The 21,842-nt window shown below is 37.2% G+C and overlaps 2 protein-coding genes across 3 annotated transcripts in view; one reads left to right on the plus strand and one right to left on the minus strand.

The window, feature by feature from the left end:
- GABPI (zinc finger DHHC-type palmitoyltransferase GABPI) overlaps positions 1 to 21,842 on the plus strand; it is a 327,590-nt gene that overhangs the window by 57,581 nt on the left and 248,167 nt on the right. The window lies entirely within an intron of this gene.
- LOC137240373 (golgin subfamily A member 6-like protein 1) overlaps positions 6,696 to 21,842 on the minus strand; it is a 304,742-nt gene continuing 289,595 nt past the window's right edge. The window contains exon 5 of the mRNA XM_067766525.1: positions 6,696 to 7,271. Within this exon, the coding sequence (XP_067622626.1) occupies positions 7,118 to 7,271 (154 nt within the window). The 3' untranslated portion in view covers positions 6,696 to 7,117. The remainder of the gene's footprint in view (positions 7,272 to 21,842) is intronic.

The following is a 21,842-nucleotide window of genomic DNA, read 5'->3' on the forward strand; positions in this document are numbered from 1 at the left end:
GGCACTACTCGCTCCGTGATCGAAGTGTGAATGCTGTCTGCTGACTCTTCGGAATCATCTCCCGATCGAAAGCACGTCAAGGGACTCCTCACTATTATGTGACCATTCTCCGTTCTCTTTATTTATTAGTCCCTGTACTATTATTCCCCTTGCTAGGACTTTTTTCAACCGTGCTGTTTCATATCTTCTTCAATCCATGAGATTTCAGCTTCAAATTTCACCAGATGCTTTCGTATTTGTCTCGTATTGTTGTTTGAAAAAATCGTGCAGATCGGTACTATATGTAGTATAGACCTCACACAACCCATTGTTCAGCTCAGAAACCTATCGTAATTTCTGCCCCATTTAAACAGCTTCAAGCTTAGAAGTTGATCTATATATATAACAAGTAAGGAAGGTTAAGTTCGGGTGTAACCGAACATTACATACTCAGTTGAGAGCTATAGTGACAACATAAGGGAAAATAACCATGTAGGAAAATGAACCGAGGGTAACCCTGGAATGTGTTTGTATGACACGTGTATCAAATGAAAGGCATTAAAGAGTATTTTATGAGGGAGTGGGCCATAGTTATATAGGTGGCCGCCATTTAGGGATATCGCCATAAAGGTGGATCGGGGTTGACTAGAATTTGTTTGTACGATATCGGTATCCAATAAAAGGTATTAATGAGGGTTTTAAAAGGGAGTGGTGGTAGTTGTATAGGTGGTCGTCTTTTCGAGATATCGCCATAAAGGTGGACCAGGGGTGACTCTAGAATGTGTTTGTACGATATGGGTATCAAATTAAAGGTATTAATGAGGGTTTTATAAGGGAGTGGTGGTAGTTGTATAGGTGGTCGTCTTTTCGAGATATCGCCATAAAGGTGGACCAGGGGTGACTCTAGAATTTGTTTGTACGGTATGGATATCAAATTAAAGGTACTAATGAGGGTTTTAAAAGGGAGTGGTGGTAGTTGTATATGTGAAGGCGTTTTCCAGATATCGACAAAAATGTGGAGCAGGGTGACCCAGAACTTCATCTGTTGGATACCGCTAATTTATTTATATATGTAATACCACGAACAGTATTCCTGCCAAGATTTCAAGGGTTTTTTATTTCGCCCTGCAAAACTTTTTCATTTTCTTCTATTTAGTATGGTAGGTGTCACACCCATTTTACAAAGTTTTTTTCTAAAGTTATATTTTGCGTCAATAAACCAATCCAGTTACCATGTTTCATTTCTTTTTTCGTATTCGGTATAGAATTATGGCCATTTTTTCATTATTCGTAATTTTCGATATCGAAAAAGTGGGCGTGGGCATAGTCGGATTTCGGCAATTTTTTATACCAATTCAAAGTGAGTTCGGATAAGTACGTGAACTGAGTTTAGTAAAGATATATCAATTTTTGCTCAAGTTATCGTGTTAACGGCCGAGCGGAAGGACAGACGGTCGACTGTGTATAAAAACTGGGCGTGGCTTCAACCGATTTCGCCCTTTTTCACAGAAATAAGTTATCGTCCTAGAATCTAAGCCCCTACCAAATTTCACTAGGATTGCTAAATTTTTGTTCGACTTGTGGCATTAAAAGTATCCTAGACAAATTAAATGAAAAAGGGCGGAGCCATGCCCATTTTGAAATTTTCTTTTATTTTTGTATTTTGTTGCACCATATCATTACTGGAGTTGAATGTTGATATAATTTACTTATATACTGTAAAGATATTAAATTTTTTGTTAAAATTTTACTTTAAAAAAACATTTTTTTTAGAAGTGGGCGTGGTCGTTATCCGATTTTGCTAATTTTTATTAAGCATATATATGGTAATAGGAGTAACGTTCTTGCCAAATTTCATAATGATATCCTTAACGACTGCCAAATTAATTTTTATTTAAAATTTTAAATTACCTTCTTTTAAAAGTGGGCGGTGCCACGCCCATTGACCAAAATTTTACTAATTTTCTATTTTGCGTCATAAGTTCAACTCACCTACCAAGTTTCATCGCTTTATCCGTCTTTGGTAATGAATTATCGCACTTCGAAATTTTCGTTATCGAAAAAGTGGGCGTCGTTATAGTCCGATATCGTTCATTTTAAAAAGCGATCTGAGATGAGTGCTCGGGAAGCTACATACCAAATTTCATCAAGATACCTCAAAATTTACTCAAGTTATCGTGTTAACGGACGGACGGACATGGCTCAATCAAATTTTTTTTCGATCCGGATGATTTTGATATATGGAAGTCTATATCTATCTCGATTCCTTTATACCTGTACAACCAACCGTTATCCAATCAAAGTTAATATACTCTGTGAGCTCTGCCCAACGTGAGTATAAAAATCAAATTCTGTGTGTGTGTGTTCGCTATGGAAACGTATTTCTCACACTTCAATCATCACCAAATTTTGGCTATAGGTTCCTTCCATCAACACGAAGGTTGTAGGCTAAAAATAATTTCGATATATAAAAGGGGCGTGTCACCTCCCATACAAATTGAATCTTTGGTACTGCATAACTCTGAATGTATACTTGCCAGAACATTTAAATTCAGTAAGAAGTTATATGAAGTCTGTTAGGGATTGACACCAAGAAAATGTGGAATTAGGAAAAAGAGGGCGTGGCACCTCCCATAGAAATGGAACATATCATACTGCATATCTCTGGATGTAGTAATGGTAGTATAATGAAAATTGGTAAGGAGCTATATGACGTTAAGTCTTAACACCTCCAGTAAAATGTGGGATTGGAAAAAAAGGGACGTGGCACCTTCCCTACAAATGGGATTTTTCAGAACTATTGCAGCCGTACAAACCTAGGTTATTTTAACACATAAAGTTTGACTGCGTTGTTGAGTTTGGCTGTTATTCCTTTTGGACGTTTAGTAATCTGCCGCCGTTAAAAAAATTTTTTAGCTTCAGTCTATCTACATCTATATATCTTAATATATAAAAAGCGCAAATGGACTCCTAAACTACTGAACCGATTTTGAATTTGTTTTGCACCCCGTGTGTAGTTTGATCTAACTTGAGAGATAGGATAGGTTGTATCTTAGTTTATAATCGCAATTTTATTTTATTGCAAATTTTTTTATTTGTTTATACGTAATAATAAAATGTTACGTATACACACCGGCACTCACATTTTCAGGGGTGCGGATATACTTCCGTGTAATTGGTTAGTGTTTAATTAAGCAACGTGCTTATCAATAAAAAATATTATAGCGAATGATATCAAGTATAGCACATCACCAGGCCCGCCGAGAGGGTGAGGTTTTCTGAGGGGCCCACGATTTAGAGGTACTATGACATTTTTTTTAATTCAGGAGAATCTTTAGTTGTTCCTTGTGCAATTTTTAAGCCGAATTTCAAAAGCAACGAAAATATGCATTTCGTTTTAATATTATAGTGGAGTGTGAAAAATAAAAACCTATGTATATATATAAAAAGAAAGGCTAAAATGTGTGTTAGTTGGTCGCCGGTGTTTGAAGAGATGCGTTGGTCGATTTTGTTCAAACTTTCACACAAGTTGTTTAAACCCTACGTGGTGGTTACTACATAGGTTTGGTGCGATCGACGTACAGGGTCTCGAGATATAGGCCGAAGCGTGGACCCGAGTACCCCTAGAATGTGTTTATAGAATATGGATAACAAGTGAAAGCTGTTGATGAGTGCTTTAGGAGAGGGTAATTTTCATGCCCCTGGGTGACTAGGGTCTCGAGATATAGGCCAAAATGTAGGCCAGTGAATGCCTAGACAGTGTTTATACAATATGGATATCAAATGAAAGCTGTTGATGAGTGCTTTAGTACAGAGTAATATATTATCCAGAGACGGACTGGGACTGGGATTAGGACTAGGACTGGGACTGAGACTCGGAGTGGGACTGGGACTGGGACTGGAATAAAATACATACCACTCTCTGGGACAGGCAATAAGGGATGCAGAAGAATGAGAAGGAATTGAGAGAAGAGAAAAGAGAGAAGGAGAGTGAGAAAGAGATAGAATGAGACGAAAATGGAGATAGATGAAGCGAAAAAGACGGAGGGAGGAGTGAATAAAAGGATTAGGAAAAAGTGAAGAGGGGGGCAGGACAGAGTCAGACGGAAAAAGCTTATTAAAATGTATGCAGATAGGTAAAATTTAGGGCAAGACAACGTCTGCCGGGTCTTCTAGTAGTAAATAATCACCTACACGGCATTTATTGTAGTCTGAAAAAAACGTAGAGATCAGCTGTATCAAATGAAAGTATAAATTTCACAGTAGTTATTTCAGTATTATCATATTATCATAGGTGCATGGATACCAAAAACATATTTATGTATTTTTCCAAGTATCAAACGAAAAATATGATTTTTTTAACTCTACGATAGGAATTCTAATACAAAGCGCTGCAAATGAAAGTATAAAAGTGCAAAACAAACAAAAGGCTTTATTTATAAACCAAATTCAGTAATCGGCATTTCCACCTTTGCTCTGAATGACTGCACGGGGACGTTTTGGCATACTTCGAATTAAATTCTCTACCACTACCGATGCAATATTAGCCCATTGACGCGTCATCTCTAAGAAAAACGACTCCAAGTTGGTGCGGCTGCTTTTTGGTATTTTTTAGTCCAAATGCTCAATTTGATTTAAATCTGGCGATTGAGCTGGCCAGTTGAGTTTTTCTATGGTGGTTTCTTCAAAGAAGCGAATAGCAAGTCGAGAAGTGTGTTTGGGGTCGTTATCTTGTTGGAAGATAAACCACCGCAAATTCATTTTTGCCGCAATTATTGCCAAATTTTCACTGAGAGCATCAACATAAGAAGCCCTCGTCATACGAACATCGATTTTTACTAGATTACCTACGCCAAATTTTGAGAAACAGCCCCAAACCATGAGAGAGCCGCCTCCATGTTTCACCGTTGATTGTATACGCTGAGGCTTTAAGCGATCAGAAGGTTTGCACCACACTCGGTTACTTTTTTTGAATTCCTCAGCTCGAATTTTGACTCATCGGACCAAATCACTTTGTCCCAAAATGTGTTTGGCATGCTTACGTACTGTTTTTCAAAAGCCAGTCTTTTTTCTATTTGCAGTCCAAATCATAGTTTTTCAAGCCACATGTACGTAATGTTCTTTGCACTGTACTGGTAGAAACATTAAAATTCAAACATTCGATTAGCTCCCTCGCTGAAATTTCTGGGTTGCTTGCAACTTTTCTTCTAATGACCTCCTCCATACTGAGTCTTGCATGTTTTCCGCTTCTTGAAATTTTCAAAAATCTTTCTGGCCCCTCCGATCGAAATAGAATATTTTTCAGCAATTTTTGCATATGTCTCACCCTTTTTCCTATCTTCTACAATTAATTACCGAATTTCTTCTGTTTTGCGCATTTTTCACTTGTAACAGAAACAAACTAAATGCAAGAAATATAGAAATTAGTTTAATAAATGTAGTTTTAATAAGTTCTGCAGCTAATTTTGGTTTTACTATGTTAGAACACGGCACAAACTCAAATTATACTTTCATATGATGCGCGAGTTATGTGGAATGCCCCTATACCGAAGAAAAAGGGAAAACAAGTATATTTTAAGCTAGACTTGTTCACCCAAAATAAGAACTTAGTTCTTTTAAGTAGTGCTTACTCAGCATTCCACATCAGGCCACCCACACAATAAATAAAGCAAATAAGATACTTTGTGGCAACCAGCAAGACTGTTCATACATACATTATAATGCATACAGATATACAAACTGACATATTTGTTGGTGTCAATATTCGGGAATGCAAAACTTTTCTGAATGAAATGAGATACCCCAATAAGCATAATAAATAATAATGATGACTGCAACTATGTTGCAGCCAAAGTACATATGTGGGAGTATGTGAATTGTTGAGTGAGCTTAGTAAATAAGTAATTATGTATGTGCATTGGAAAGATGCCTTATGTATTTAGGTTAAGCAAAAGATTGTAAAATATTGAATAGGCAGTTGTTGCCCGGAAATTAAGACGACCCGTCCATCTCGGTCGAGTGAGAAGAATTGAAAGAGAATCCTACAAATCTTGAACCTAAGGGCTTAATCTGAATCCTACCGATCTTAAACCTGAAGAACAAATAATATTGTGTAAATAATTATACAAATATACGAAATAAATAATTTTACAAATATAAGGAGTAACTAATATTAAATAAAGAATTTTAACAATATCGAAACTAAAGTGTCGTTCTTGTTTAGTGCCGATCAAACCGTAAGTACTTAGTACCCTGCCCTAGCGTCTCCGTAAAGACGTAACTCGCGCTTTACAAGTCCGACGCAGACTACTGACGTTTACATCGCAGTAATTTATCATCATGGCATGCTTTTTGAATTTAAATAAAAGTATTGAACACGTAACATACAACCGATTTTGCGGATAAGAAGGTTTTCGTAATTTTAGCAGCTAGATATTCGGATATTACGAAGGGGGTAACATTATTGCTCGGCTAAATTCATAAAAAGTATAAAGTGTTCTTCACAGCCGTCATTGTTATTTTATTTAATTCATAAAAACATATCCGTCCGTCTGTCCGGCACCGCACTCTTATGTAAACATCACCTTCGTAAATATGATAAGTGCTTACAACGGCGAATATTTCTGTTAAAAATGGACGAAATCTCTTCAAGACCACGCATCCTTTTATATACAAGATTTTTGAAATAATCGTAAAAGATAGTAAAAGTCGGTATCTATGTTAAAAATAACTTTATATCAATGTTTTTTTTAAGTCTGATGCCCACTTGCAGAACGGCAAATTAACTTTTTACCTCAGAGTTAACCTGACATGAGGTAAATAACATAAATATAGTTTAAAAAACTAAAGAACACGCCGTAGCAGAGAGTCGTGTCTCCGCTATTAAGCACAGCTCCTTTTGTAGCGAGTTATTTAACCACAGCCTTCTTCAATAATTGCCGAGAGTTACAAAGATACCAGTGAAGCTAATATAAGCGTGTTAAAAAATAACTTGCCGTTCTCAAAATGTTATTATAAGACTAAATGTGAAAAATTACAATTAAATTTAATTGAGCGTGCCACCATGCCAATTTTAAAATTTCCAGCATTACGTGAGTCATAACTCGGTTTCACGTGAGCTTAGACTTCTTTCCTTATTTTATTCATAGTTATCATCTCTGTTTGGTGCGTAATCCGGTAAAAGCTCCCATATTTTCATACGCCATCGCTGACGTCTTTGTTCGGTTTCTCTTTCCAATTGTAATACTTGTGGTAGGCGCTGCCAGCAGTCCAATACTTTCCATTTCAAATGCCTGAAATGTCAGTACAAAAATATTCGAGTTCAATACTCATTCTTACACAAATATGTGACTATTAAGGAATATACAATTATCATGAACAATTTTTCCAATCCTCCATTATCATTCCTATCTGTAAAATATCACTGTGGAACAAATTCAGCTTAGCAAAAGTTAGGCCGATTCTGAGAGTGAGGGGTGAAAATAGAGGCTAAACTAGAAGACCAGTATCGCGGCGTTTGCTAAGTTCGAATTTTTTTTAATCGACCTTCGAACTTTGCAGTCAAATTCCGATTTTCAGCATATTGTTTGTATGGTTTTTTGCTATAACTCGTCGACTAATTGATATTTTTTCAATATGTTAAAGCCAAATTATTGCTAGAGACCTGTGCAACAATTAAAAAAAAAAATAATTTATTTAGATAATTTTTGTAGTGCTTATGAAGCAAAATGTTGGAATTTTTTTTATTTTGTTTTTTTGGTTTTGAAGAAACATTGAAAAAGAAATTTATAAAAATACGGAAAAAATATAATTTTGAAATTTTAGTTATGAAAAGTTTTAAGTAAAAAAATTAAATAAATTAAATTGATGATTTGGCCAGTCGCCGTTTAGCAGGCGGCTGTGGATCAACATCACTGCTCTCTCTAATATCTCGGTGATCGTCATCATCATCAGAAAGGTCGATAAATTCGTCCAACTGATATTCTGGAATTTCATCTGTGTCCTCCCCTTCTTCCTCTTTTTCCTCGTCTTCCTCTTTTTCCTCGTCTTCCTCTTCTTCAAAGGTGCTTTTATACCACCAACAAATTTCAGCGAGTAATGCATCTGGAGATTTCTTTCCTCTGTACCTGAAACGAAAATAGTTTTCAATCGTTCACATGTTTAAATTGTGCACTCTGACAAAGATATTAGAAAAATCTAGTGACCTTATTTCAAATGGAAGCGCAGTTTGGTGATAACGTTCGCCTTGCTCATCAGATTCAGTTGGCAACTGTTGAGCGAGTTGATCAAGATGCTGATGCAAGAGATTAATCTTGTACGACATATTAATCCCAATTCATCGAAAGCTGCCAACATGTTTTCAACAGATTCCCTGTAGTTGTCTTTGCGTTCTTTACCCATCTTTAACTGCACCTCCATTTGAAATAAGGTAACTAGATTTTTCTAATATCTTTGTCAGAGTGCACAATTTAAACATGTTAAGGATTGAAAACTATTTTCGTTTTAAGTAAGAAATCTCCAGATGCAATACTCGCTGAAATTTGTTGGTGGTATAAAAGCACCTTTGAAGAAGAGGAAGGCGACGAAGAAGGGGAAGACAAAGATGAAATTCCAGAATATCAGTTGGACGAATTTATAGACCTTTCTGATGATGATGATGACCAAGATATTAGAGAGAGCAGTGATGTTGATCCACAGCCACCTGCTAAACAGCAACTGGCCAAATTATTCACCCTTATTGTCATAGGAAAGAAATTGCAGATGCAATACTCACGTTGACGTGTTAAATTCGGGGTATTGCCATCGTCGTTTTCGATAACTATTGACGACTATCGACACATCTTTGGTATTGGCTAAGCACAAATCACCTAACCAGATTGCGCATTCACGAGTTCAAAATTGCTTCGCATCTACATTACACTTAACTGCTTGAGCGAATGAAAGAAAGAGAGAAAAAACAAGAGCAAAAGGAAAATGACGTAAAAATTGCTCATAAAAAACAGCTGATCTAATGTTTACGTGCGCAATGCGCAATCTTCTGTTGTGTGATTTGTGTTGGCTAAGGATATTTGCTGTCGTCGTCGCCCTCACACGACGCTAATTTGTCGACGCTGGTTTTACTGACGACAGAAGGAACATTTTTAAGTAAAACTTTTTTTTTTAATTAATGAAATATACAAACATATAATATGCATTGTTTTTTTAGATATTCAAAATGAAAATAACAAGTGCGCAACAAATCGAGGGTCTTGTAGCTGGGCTAGAAAAATCGGAGTTATTTATGATTTTTTTTCTATTGAGTCTAAGCTCCTCTTTATTGTTTTCGTCAGTAGAGCTCGCACTACTGTCATAATAAAACATTTTTTTCAAACCTTGAAATGAATTATTTAAACAAATCGCAAATCGGGAATAGAGATACAGAAATAGTAGAACAGCTGATCCAGAAATGGCAGAGATGGTATATTCTCCTTTCGTTTTATCGATAAATTGTCGTCGTCGTCTCAATAAGCTTAGCCCACAAATCACAAACAGAAGATTCTGCATTCACGAGCTCAAAATTGCTTCGTTCTGCGCATCTACTTCACACTTGACTGCTTCAGCGAATGAAAGAAAGAGAAACAACAAGAGCTAAAGGAAAATGACGTAAAAATTGCCCATAAAATAATGTTTACATGCGCAATGCGCCACCTTCTATAATTCCATCATGAGCTTAGCCAATACCGATTTGGTGTCGAAGTGACGACGGCGTCGATACGATGTGACGTCGTCTGAAAAACGACGACGATGTCGACGACGACACTGACAATGGGGGTGATTAATTTAATTTATTAAATTTTTTTACTTAAAACTAATATTCCAAAATTATATTTTTCCGTATTTTTATAATTTTTTTTACAATGTTTCTTTAAAACCAAAACCAAAAAAAAAATAAAATTTCCAACATTTTGCTTCATAAGCACTACAAAAATTTTCTAAATAAATTTTTTTTTTAATTTTAATTGTTGCACAGGTCTCTAGCAATAATTTGGCTTTAACAGATTGAAAAAATATCAATTGGTCGACGAGTTATAGCCAAAAAACCATACAAACAATAGGCTGAAAATCGGCATTTGACTGCAAAGTTCGAAGGTCGATTAAAAAAAATTCGACATAAAATAAACAAACACCGCGATCTTCTAATTTAGCCTCTATTTTCACCCCTCACTCTCAGAATCGACCTAACTTTTGCTAACCTGAATTTGTTTCACAGTGTAATAGCTGACAGGGAGAATGGCTGTCGCGAACGGCCAGAGAATGGAAAAAGGCTTGTTTTTTCTTCGCCGTTATTAAATTGAAGTGCATTCAAATCAGCTTTTCTTTTAATTATGTATACAGAAAATCAGACTACATATTGACTTTAATTTCTAAAATATAGTTATTAGATAAAATATGAGCAGCCAGTTAAAGCAAGCATTTTTAAAATATGTACATAAATAATGCAATTTACCAGTCGTTACAAAAATGTTTGAGAAACACCATTGGCAAATGATTTAAGAATGGAACAGCGCATGATTCAATTACTAGAGGTTTGTTCTCCAATGATGACAGATCTTTGACACTCCCAAGTTGAAAAATCTGGACGGGTTGCTTTTACAAAGTAAGGAAAACGGGGAATAATTCAATACCCTTCAGTGAAAATTGTAGTAGAAAACTATCTTTGGTAGTATATTAGTAGTGATAATAAATTTGTAAATGCCAAAAGTTTTTGGGGAAATAATTAATTTTCTACTAAATATTTCGTGAATTGATAAAGTTATGTTGGTTTGGTCATTCTTTCAGAAATTGTTTGAAGAATGCCGTGCATTAAAATTTTATTCAAAAATGCACTATCTCAAAATTTGTTTCAAAAACTCCCTATATGAGCATAAGTTCAATGCAAATCTAATATAGGGCGGTTTTGTGACAAACACTAAATTGGGAAATTTTTGAAAAATATTTTGAGTTAGCACGATTTTGAATAGGCAGCCGACATGGGGTGATACACCATCTACATAATGAGGCGAGAATACTCCCTACCCATCAGGGAGAGAAATGAGATGCTAACCAAACAGTTCCTGTTGAATACCCAGAAACCTGGGCATCCCAACAGACATCTGATTGATGAGCCAACACCGCTTAGGGACTTAAGGGGTTATCTCCGTAAGCATTTTGAGGAAATACGGCACCTGAGAACTCAGCCGTATGGCACCTGAGAACTCAGCCGTATGAAGCAAAAAAACACAAGCAGGTCCTTGGCGAACTCCACAAATAGGCGTCGGACCTTTATGCCAGGAAAAGCCCCGTGAATCCAGTACTCAAAAAACAGTACCCAAAACTTGCGGAAGAGGAACGCATACTCTCCAGGGAAGCGAGAGTCACTCTGGCTCAACTTCGTTCTGGATACTGTAACAGGTTAAACTCTTACATATCCAGAATCAACCCCGACATACAAAATGTATGCCTCGCTTGCAATGTGTCCCCACATGACACCAACCATCTCTTCAATTGTAATGTGGAACCAACGCCTCTAACACCCCTTTCATTATGGTCCACCCCTGTTGAAACAGCAAGTTTCCTTGGATTCCCGTTAGAGGATATTGATGACAATTAGCAATCGGTCGCAGCTATTAGGTGGGGCGAAGAATTGCTACAACAACAACAATATGGGGTGATACGCTAGTCAGCAGCCGCAATGAACTGACAAAAACAAGGGAAAATGGCTTATTGTCTTAGAACTTTATATTCCTACCTTTGACAGAAGAGTTAAGCTTTTGTGCGGTCCTGTTACAGAGGGAGTATTCACCTACTTATTCTGAAATTTCGGAAAGCTCTTTTCCGTTAAGTATTCATGTAAGCCTTCCGGATAAACCGTTAAATTAGAATATTCGGAATACGTTCATTTGATACTACCTCACGAGGTCCGCATATATCAAATAAGTATATACATACATAATATTTCAAATATAAACCGTTTCCCCAAATTCTTAAATGGAGACGAATGTTCCGAACATACGGAATTAATAGAACAGAAGGTCGACTTTAAATACGCGCCCAAAAATATCCAGAAAAGTGTCAAAAAGCTCGATAACAATAACTCGAAGGCGCAAATAAAAATTTTAGCTCGTTCAAAATATATTGACGAAAACCCGAAAAATGACCACGGGTTGCGTTGGCGGCCTTCAGTCGAGCTTATAAAAAACTCCCTGGACGGTCCACCAATGAGGTGGGATCAAAATTAAATGCGTGCAAAATCCCTTTGTACACAAAATCTTTTTCAGTGCACAAAAACATTACAACAACCACATGATAATTGCCAACTTCAGCTGCAAATATCTCCTGACAGGGATTATTGTTGTCGAGGTCACCTTTCTCGATATTTTTAGGCGCATATTAGCAGTAGACTCTTGTTCTAAGTTAACATGCCCAATGAGTACATTTCGTTAAGGCATCTCCAATATTTACTAATTACATTTTTACATGAATCAATTTAATAGTCGATTTTTTGACGTTGAACGATGAATTTTGAATTGGTTTAGGTTTCGTATATTCATAGGTTTACGAAAGTGTATGATTTCTTGGTGTCCTCACTTTTCATAAAATTACCTATGTTCAATGTTCAGCCATACATATAGATCGAGGCATAGTTAATAAATTCACTATAAATTCAAATTTCAAATTCAAATTTATTAGTTGAACAAAGTGGTTGTGACAGTAGGACGGAGTCTTTTATAGCACATCGTCCGTTTTATAAATACAATATAATTACCATAAAACTAAATTCGAGTTTAAGATTAACAATAAAACGATTTTCTTATAATTCATATTAATGTTAAAACTAAACTTAATGTTAAACCTTAAATACACACTTAAGACTAAAGAGTAGAGCCATTTAAATATGGTAGGAAAGAAAAAACAGAGATAGGAAGTGAAAGAGATGTAGTCATGCAGTTATGTTGAAATCACAATATTCACGCTGAGCTGAAGTAATCATGGATCACCTTATTGTAATTGCTCCTACTCAAAGCACCCTTGAGAAAATCAGGTATAGAGTTCCAAAGCCTTACAGCATTTACAAAAAATAGCCTCGATGAGGCCAGATAGTAATATTTGGGGATTATCAGATTGCGGTGCCTACAAGACTTTGGGAATTTAAGCTTTTCGTAAAGATATTGAGGGGTTTTGAACTCGATGAGCTTGAACATATAAATACAGTTTCGCGCCTCAATGTACTCAAAAATACTGCATCCTAGTATTTCGCGCTTAAATAGAGAGATGTGATCATATTTCCTTAGGCCGTAGACATAACGCGTGATATTGTTGAACGCAACATCAATTTTGTGGTACGAGGCAGAATCAAACTGACTATAAACTAGCTCTGAGTACGTTATGTGTGGGACTAAGCTGAACAGCTAGCTTTTTTCTTGTCTCTAAGGGAGTAAACGAGGCAGACATTCTTAATCTGCGTAAAGCCGAATAAACACTACTCACGACTTTATTAACGTGGTCAACACAGTTCATTTTAGAATTTATCACAAAACCTAAATTCCTAATTTTGTCAGTAAACGGAAGAACACTATTTCCAACTAACAATTTAGGAATATCTTCAACGTGCACAACACTGTTACTAATGGGCAACACATAGGACTTTTGAGCATTTAAACAGAGACAGTTTTCAAACGCCCATTTCGAAATTGCAGACAAATCACTATTAATTTTAAAACACAAATCCTCGACGAGACCAACACGGCTAGACAAATATAATTGAATGTCATCGGCATAAGCATGGATATTTACGTACTGGCAAACAGGGAACACATCATTGACAAAAAGACTAAACAGGAGAGGGCCTAGTACAGAGCCTTGTGGTACACCCGAGGAAACAGTACATGGTTTTGATGCAGAGCCTTTGCATAACACTCTCTGGGTCCTTCTCGCCAAATAACTAGCCATAAGCTTTACAGAACTGTCAGAGAAGCCAAAATAGGACTCAAGCTTTTTGCATAGGAGACTATGGCTGACTGAGTCAAATGCTTTAGAGAAATCAAGGAGACACAGGAGAGTAAGGTCACTATTATCGAATTTTACTCTTATATCGTCAAGTATTTTTATTATTGCAGTAGAGCAACTATGCTTGGATCTAAACCCTGATTTGAATGGGCTTAAAAGATGGTGATCTAGGACATATTTTGAAATTTGAGAAGCCATCAAGGACTCACACACTTTTGCAAAAGCAGATAAGATGCTAATAGGCCTATAATTACTAAGCTCGACTGCATTATTTATTTTTGCGACGGGAATAATCAACGCCTTTTTCCATTCCTTTGGAAAACATGACGTTGTGAAGCAGTGGTTAATAATATGTGTGAGAGTTCCTAAAACATATGGCAGCAATAGTTTCACGAATTTCAAACATATTCCATCTTCACCAATCGCATTGGACTTAATGGCCATAAGTGATTTTAGAACCTCTTCCTCCGACATTGCCCTAAACTCAAAGTTATTCTCCGGTGAAAGGTTTCTGGTTATATGATAAGGTACAGGATTGACCCGGCGGTTGCCTGAGCTAACAAAATAGTCATTAAGGGTATCCGGATCAACCTGACACTCAGATTGCTGCTTACCATGTATATTTAGATGTTTCAAATTGCGCCATAAGTCTTTTGAAGGTAGTGAAGGGTTTAGCTTATAATCGCAGTACATCTGTTTCGCTTTTCTGGTAATATCAGTGGCTTTATTCCGGGCGATTTTATACTGCGACCAGGCAACCACGGTTTTGCTCCTCTTCCACTTGGAGTAAAGCTTGTTACCATTTTTAATTGCATATCTCACTTTGCCGTTATACCAAGGAACAGAGTTAGTTTTAACACTCACTTTTTTTAGAGGGACGTGTGTATCATAAAGTTTACCAAGAGTTTTATTCAAAAAGTTCAGCTTCGCATCCACCGTAGCAATACTCCAACACGCGGTCCAGTCGACATTAGACAAATCCCAAAACAACGAGCGTACATTTATAGACTTAAAATCACGATATACAGTAGTAAGAGTATCAACAGGGCAATTAAAGGTAACATCCAGTGTACAAAAAACTAAGTCATGGTCCGAAATAAAGCTAATTTGGTCAAACTTAAGAACATGGTCCGGGCTTGACGTGATAAAGAGATCTAACAAGCTCGGAGTCGTATTTTGCGAATATCTTGTTGGTAAATGTGTGTTTACGATGGTGATACTTGCAGCTGAGACATGATCGAGCAATTTATTGGTATAAGAGTCATCAACAAGAATATTAACATTAAAGTCACCACATATAACATAACGCTCATAATCAATCAAAAACGGGGATAACTCGGCAAGGAACGAGTCTAACAGAAAACACTTATGGGGGTTGTATACACATGATACTAATACTTTATTCGAGTTATCTGAGATTTCAGCAATAATAAACTCCGCACCATTGTTTTTTGATTCCACTAGGGTTCTAACTTTAAGGGAAGTCTTGCAATAGATGGCAACGCCTCCTCCCTTTTTAGATGTTCGATCAACGCGCATAAGTCTATAGTTAGGGATATTGTAGTAGAAATCGGATATGTCATTAGAAAACCAGGTTTCTGAAACACAAACAACGTCCACATTCGACTCAGCAAAAACATCCCTCACATAATCCAGTTTCTCTCTATTTAAGCTACGAGCGTTGAAATGCACAATGTTAAATCCATTAGACTGCTTGCATAAAATGTTAATTACTATCTTGTGATATTCGTTTATGCTGAAGGCAGATTTCCTACAGGGATTTGAGTCCATCAGTCGGAGAAGGAACAAATACAAGCGGTGCTAAATACATAAAAACAACAGCACAGAAACAAATGCAGGAGATCATAACAAATAAAATTATGCATGGGAAGAGTAAAGACTAAGAAGAAACAATAATAGTAAACATTTGAATAATGTAGATTGCAGCACAGAATCAAAGAGATAGAAAAAAGTATATTTAAGAGAGTAAGATGGGAAATGAAAAGGTAAAAAACATATCTTAAATAATCCAAAACGTTCATTCGCAAGTTATACAATGTATGTTATTATTTACGCACTCATGTCCCAATGACAGCGTTCACCTCAGCTATGCTGCTTACCACTTTCGCCTCTTCACCTGCTTTGTGCCGAACAAAAACTTTGCCACGAATTGAGAACGCCGACGCTAACTTTTTCTGCCGCCTAAGCACAGAGGCATGTGTCATCACCACTCGCAGTTTTTTTGGTAAGCTTTCATGCAAAAACACTGATCCATAACCCGGCAAATCAACATCAGAGAGCGCAAGCGATCTCTTTTTTGACTTGCAGAACACAGCGATAGATTTCAGAAGTTGATTTCGGTCAGGTGCAGAAAACAGTTTCACAACGATGGGTGAATTGTGTGTTTTTTGATGTTTATTACCCACTCCCTTTCGCAGTCGAAACACATCTCGTAGTGGTGGTGCTTTGTGCTCAGCCACACAACAAATTTTCGAGAAAAGCTCAGGTAAACACTCATTAGCAGTTTGTGGAATGCCAGTAATAATTAAATCGGATGCAACAGAACTACTCTCAAGAGCATTGAGTTGGGCCTGAGCTTCGATAAGTTCATTACGCAGCATCAGAACATCAGAGCACGCGTTCTCAACTGCAGTCACTCTCCTCTCAATTGCCGTGAAAGACATTTTCAGGTTAGCCGTTTCAGCAGCTAACTCACCGAATTTTTGCATAATGCGCTCTTCAGTCTTCCCCATTACAGCTGTCAACTCTTTAACTATGGAGTCTCTCAGCTCTTCAAATTCCTTTTTAAGCACATTCGATGATGGTGTGAGGGGGGTTTTATGGGGAGATGACTGTCCTCTTGCTGGATTTTTCCGCGACATAGCTGTTGGTTTCATAAATTATTTTTTGTATTATTCAAGTTTATTCGACAATTGGCTGGAACAGGTAAACTGGTACAAACAAATTAACACCACAAACAGTTCGCAGCACACGCGCATACCTACAACACAAACGATGTGGACAATAGTCGAGGTATTTCTGAGGAAATATACATTTATATGAGAGCGCTTAAAAAACACGTCCTACTCAGCCGACATTAGAACGTTATTTTTATTATTTTAAAATTAAAAAAAAAATACGTTCGAATTTCGCAAAGAAACATCACAGTTAACGGATGCCAATTCGATTTGGGAGCAAAATGGCTGCAATTGTCAAAAAATGTGTCTTTCGAGCAAACCTCTTGTGATTGAATCATGGGAACAGCGATTGAACAGGTGATCGAGGCTGTTTACTGTTGTGAAATTTTTTTTCAAATATTCGACACAGCTGATATTGACAGTAACTGATTTGCTTTTCAAAGTTAAAAAAGTAATCATGATTTTGTGGAAAGCGTCTAAAATTTAAAAATTAAAAAATGTCCAATATCAAATGCACAAAACTCTGAACTGCCTTTATAAAGGCATGATTTAATTTCTGCCCCATTTTAACAGATAGAAGCTTCGAATTTCAAACAATGCTTAAGCCTCGTTTTCATTATGGCAATTATGTCGTCCAATTTTGCCAAATTAATGAAAACGGGCTGCCAAATAGTGTCAGTTGCGTTTGCAGTCAGGTTTGTCAGCTCACTGTGAGACAAAATGGCATTCAAGTGAAAACGGCCAAATTTCAGTTTGCCAGCGCTGTTGGAAACGTTTGACACACAAAAAAGATTTGCCAACATGCTGGCAAATCTCATTAAGCGAGCAATTCGTGTTTGTTTGTATAGCTGAACGATCTCGGGAACGGTTCAACCGATTTAAATGAAATTTGGCACAGAGATAATGTATCACCTTCTAAGACTTTCTGCTTACGTGTTGCCACTCAGAATGTCTCACAAGGTTGCCACCTATTCGAAATTAAAAAAAAAATTGCATGACATATACCGATATGGGTATCAAATGAAAGGTATTTCACTCCGCATTACAATAGGGACATTTTTGAGTAGGGTTTCCATTTAGGGTTGCCACCTATTCGAAATTTAAAAAAATTGCATGAGATATGCCGATATGGGTATCAGACGAAAGGTATTTCACTCCGCATTACAATAGGAACATTTTTGAGTAGGATAGCCATTTAGGATTGCCACCTATTCCAAATTAAAAAAAAAATTGCATGAGATATGGGTATCAAACGAAAGGTATTTCACTCCGCATTGCAATAGGGACATTTTTGAGTAGGGTTGCCATTTAGGGTTGCCACCTATTCGAAATTTAAAAAAATTGCATGAGATATGCCGACATGGGTATCAAACGAACGGTATTTCACTCCGAATTACAATAGGGACATTTTTGAGTAGGGTTGCCGTTTGGGGTTGGAGTAGTTGGAGGACGTAATGGATAAGTCAGCTTCAAATTCTGCAGTTTTCGTTCACCCAGTCGGTACTACCACTGAAAAAAGGAAGCGGGTGAGAAAACTGACTGAAAAATGGACAGCCGAGCAAAGGGAGAGGCTATTGCAGGAAGTAGAGGTCAGGGAGGGGACCTTGAATTTTCTTTCGTCTCAATACAGGGGCCGGAATTTGAGGGAGGCTCAATGACAAGATGTGGCGGATATTTTAAAGATGTCGCGATTTGAGGTATCTGCCAAGTCGAACTGCCTGCGCTGCTCTTTCCGCGTGAGTTCCTTTTTTCTTTATAAATATACTAGCATTTACCCGCGGCCCCGTCCGTAAGGAGAAAATGAAATGTATGGGCTATTCACGTTAGCCTGCTTGTCAAGTTATCTGTTTAAAAATTTTTTTCTGTCTAATGCACTTTATTTTTGTAATTGAGTAAAAAAAAAAGATTTATATGAGCTGATAACCTGATGGGATCCAACAAATGATCCTGAATTTATCCAGAAAAAGACACGAATTGACCCCGACGATATCGCGGACGGATTCCGAAAACCATCCAGAAATGCCCCGGAATGGTCTCCAAAATTTCCCGGAATAGTCCCAAAAAAACCAGAAATGACGAGACGATTCTAGACTTATCCAGAGAACCACACAGAAATGATGCCGGAAGGGTCCCCAAACGATCCCGTACAGATCCCGAGAACCATCCAGAAATGCCCCGGAAGGGCCTCCAAAAGTTCCCGGAATAGTCCCAAAAAAAAACCCGAAATGACAACGACACGATTCTAGACTTTTCCAGAGAACCACACAGAAATGATCCCTGTAGGGTACCAAAATGATCCCGTATTAGTCGCGAAAAAGTCCCGAAATTACCCTGACGGGATCCCGGACGGATACCCAAAACCATCAAGAAATGATGCCGGAAGGTACCCCAAATGATCCCGTATTAGTCTCGAAAAAGTCCCGAAATTACCCCGACGGGATCCCGGACGGATACCCAAAACCATCTAGAAATGATGCTGGAAGGTACCCCAAATGATCCCGAAAAAGTCCCGAAATGACCCTGATGGGATCCCTAAAACGTTCCAGAAATGATGCCGAAAGGGTCCCCAAATGATCCCGTATTAGTCGCGAAAACGTCCCGAAATTACCCCGACGGGATCACGGACGGATACCCAAAACCATCTAGAAATAATGCCGGAAGGTAACCCAAATGATCGACTTCATCCCAGTTTTTAATATGTAATGAAAACACATCCCTACAAGAATACTGACTATCATATGACTATCATCTGATTGTCAGCAATGTCAACCTAACGATCAGCGCCTCATACAAACTTTCTATCACAAACTTAAGGGGACTTGCGCAAATGTTATGTAAACAACTGTGTACGTGTGAGTTTTTGTCTCCTTCTTATACACCAACATCGCCTACTGATTAAGTATATAGCCGTACTGCTCACTCTCATTCCTTTTCCTGGATCAGCGCTGACACTCTAACTATCAAAAAGCATCATATTTGATAGTTTACTGTAGATATCAGGTTTGACTGTTATACTCTCATAAATGACAATTGTTATATTCCGCCAAAAATGAAACAATGCTTTTTGCTTTTTATTTATTTTATTTCATTACGTTTTTAATTTTGTACGTGATAAAAGCATACGCGTTTCTTATTTGTTTAAAATAAATAGTTTTATAAGAATTCGAGTTCAGAATGTTCAATTTAAATTCAGAAAATAACAAAGCATGCGGAAACACATTTAAAAATTAATCACCACTAACCACTATTATTTTTCGCGTATCAATTTTTTGAGTGCGCCCCATACATTCCGACAGCTTTTGGTATTTTTTATACTCAGTTGAGCAGAGCTCACAGAGTATATTAACTTTGATTGCATAACGGTTGGTTGTACAGGTATAAAGGAATCGAGATAGATATAGACTTCCATATATGAAAATCATCAGTATCGAAAAAAAAATTCGATTTAGCCATGTCCGTCCGTCCGTCCGTCCGTCTGTCCGTTAACACGATAACTTGAGTAAATTTTGAGGTATCTTGATGAAATTTGGTACGTAGGTTCCTGGGCACTCATCTCAGATCGCTATTTAAAATGAACGATATCGGACAATAACCACGCCCACTTTTTCGATATCGAAAATTTCGAAAAATCGAAAAAGTGCGATAATTCATTACCAAATACGCATTAAGCGATGAAAATTGGTAGGTGAGTTGAGCTTATGACGCAGAATAGAAAACTAGTAAAATTTTGGACAATGGGCGTGGCACCGCCCACTTTTAAATGAAGGTAATTTAGAAGTTTTGCAAGCTGTAATTTGGCAGTCGTTGAAGATATCATGATGAAATTTGGCAGGAACGTTACTCTTATTACTTTATGTCTGCTCAATAAAAATTAGCAACGACCACGCCCTCTTTTTAAAAAATTTTTTTTTTTAAATCCAAATTTCAAAAGAAAAGTTAATATATTTACAGCATATAAGTAAATTATGCCAACATTCAACTCCAGTAATGATACGGTGCAACAAAATACAAAAATAAAAGAAAATTTCAAAATGGGCGTGGCTCCGCCCTTTTTCATTTAATTTGTCTAGGATGCTTGTAATGCCATAAGTCGAACAAAAATTAACCAATCCTTGTGAAATTTGGTAGAGGCTTAGCTTCTAGGACGGTAACTGTTTTCTGTGAAAAAGGGCGAAATCGGTTGAAGCCACGCCCAGTTTTTATACACAGTCGACCGTCTGTCCTTCCGCTCGGCCCTTAACACGATAACTTGAGCAAAAATCGATATATCTTTACTAAACTCAGTTCACGTACTTATCTGAACTCACTTTGTATTGGTATAAAAAATTGCCGAAATCCGACTATGACCACGCCCACTTTTTCGATATCGAAAATTACGACAAAATGAAAAAACTGCCATAATTATATACCAAACACGAAAAAATGGATGAAACATGGTAATTGTATTGGTCTATTGACGCAAAATATAACTTTAGAAAAAAACTTGGAAAAATGGGTGTGACACCTACCATATTAAGTAGAAGAAAATGAAAAAGTTTTGCAGGGCGAAATCAAAAGCCCTTGGAATCTTGGAAAGAATACTGTACGTGGTATTACATATATAAATAAACTAGCGGTACCCGACAGATGATGTTCTGGATCACCCTGGTCCACATTTTGGTAGATATCTCGAAAACGCCTTCACATATACAACTCCCCCCACTCCCTTTTAAAACCCTCATTAATACCTTTAATTTGATACCCATATCGTACAAACACATTCTAGAGTCACCCCTGGTCAACGTTTATGGCGATATCTCGAAAAGGCGTTCACATATAGAACTAAGGCCCACTCCTTTTTAAAATACTCATTAACACCTTTCATTTGATACCCATATCGTACAAACAAATTCTAGAGTCACCCCTGGTCCACCTTTATGT

This window comes from Eurosta solidaginis, chromosome 2 (genome assembly GCF_040869045.1).
Source record: "Eurosta solidaginis isolate ZX-2024a chromosome 2, ASM4086904v1, whole genome shotgun sequence".
NCBI lineage: Eukaryota > Metazoa > Arthropoda > Insecta > Diptera > Tephritidae > Eurosta > Eurosta solidaginis.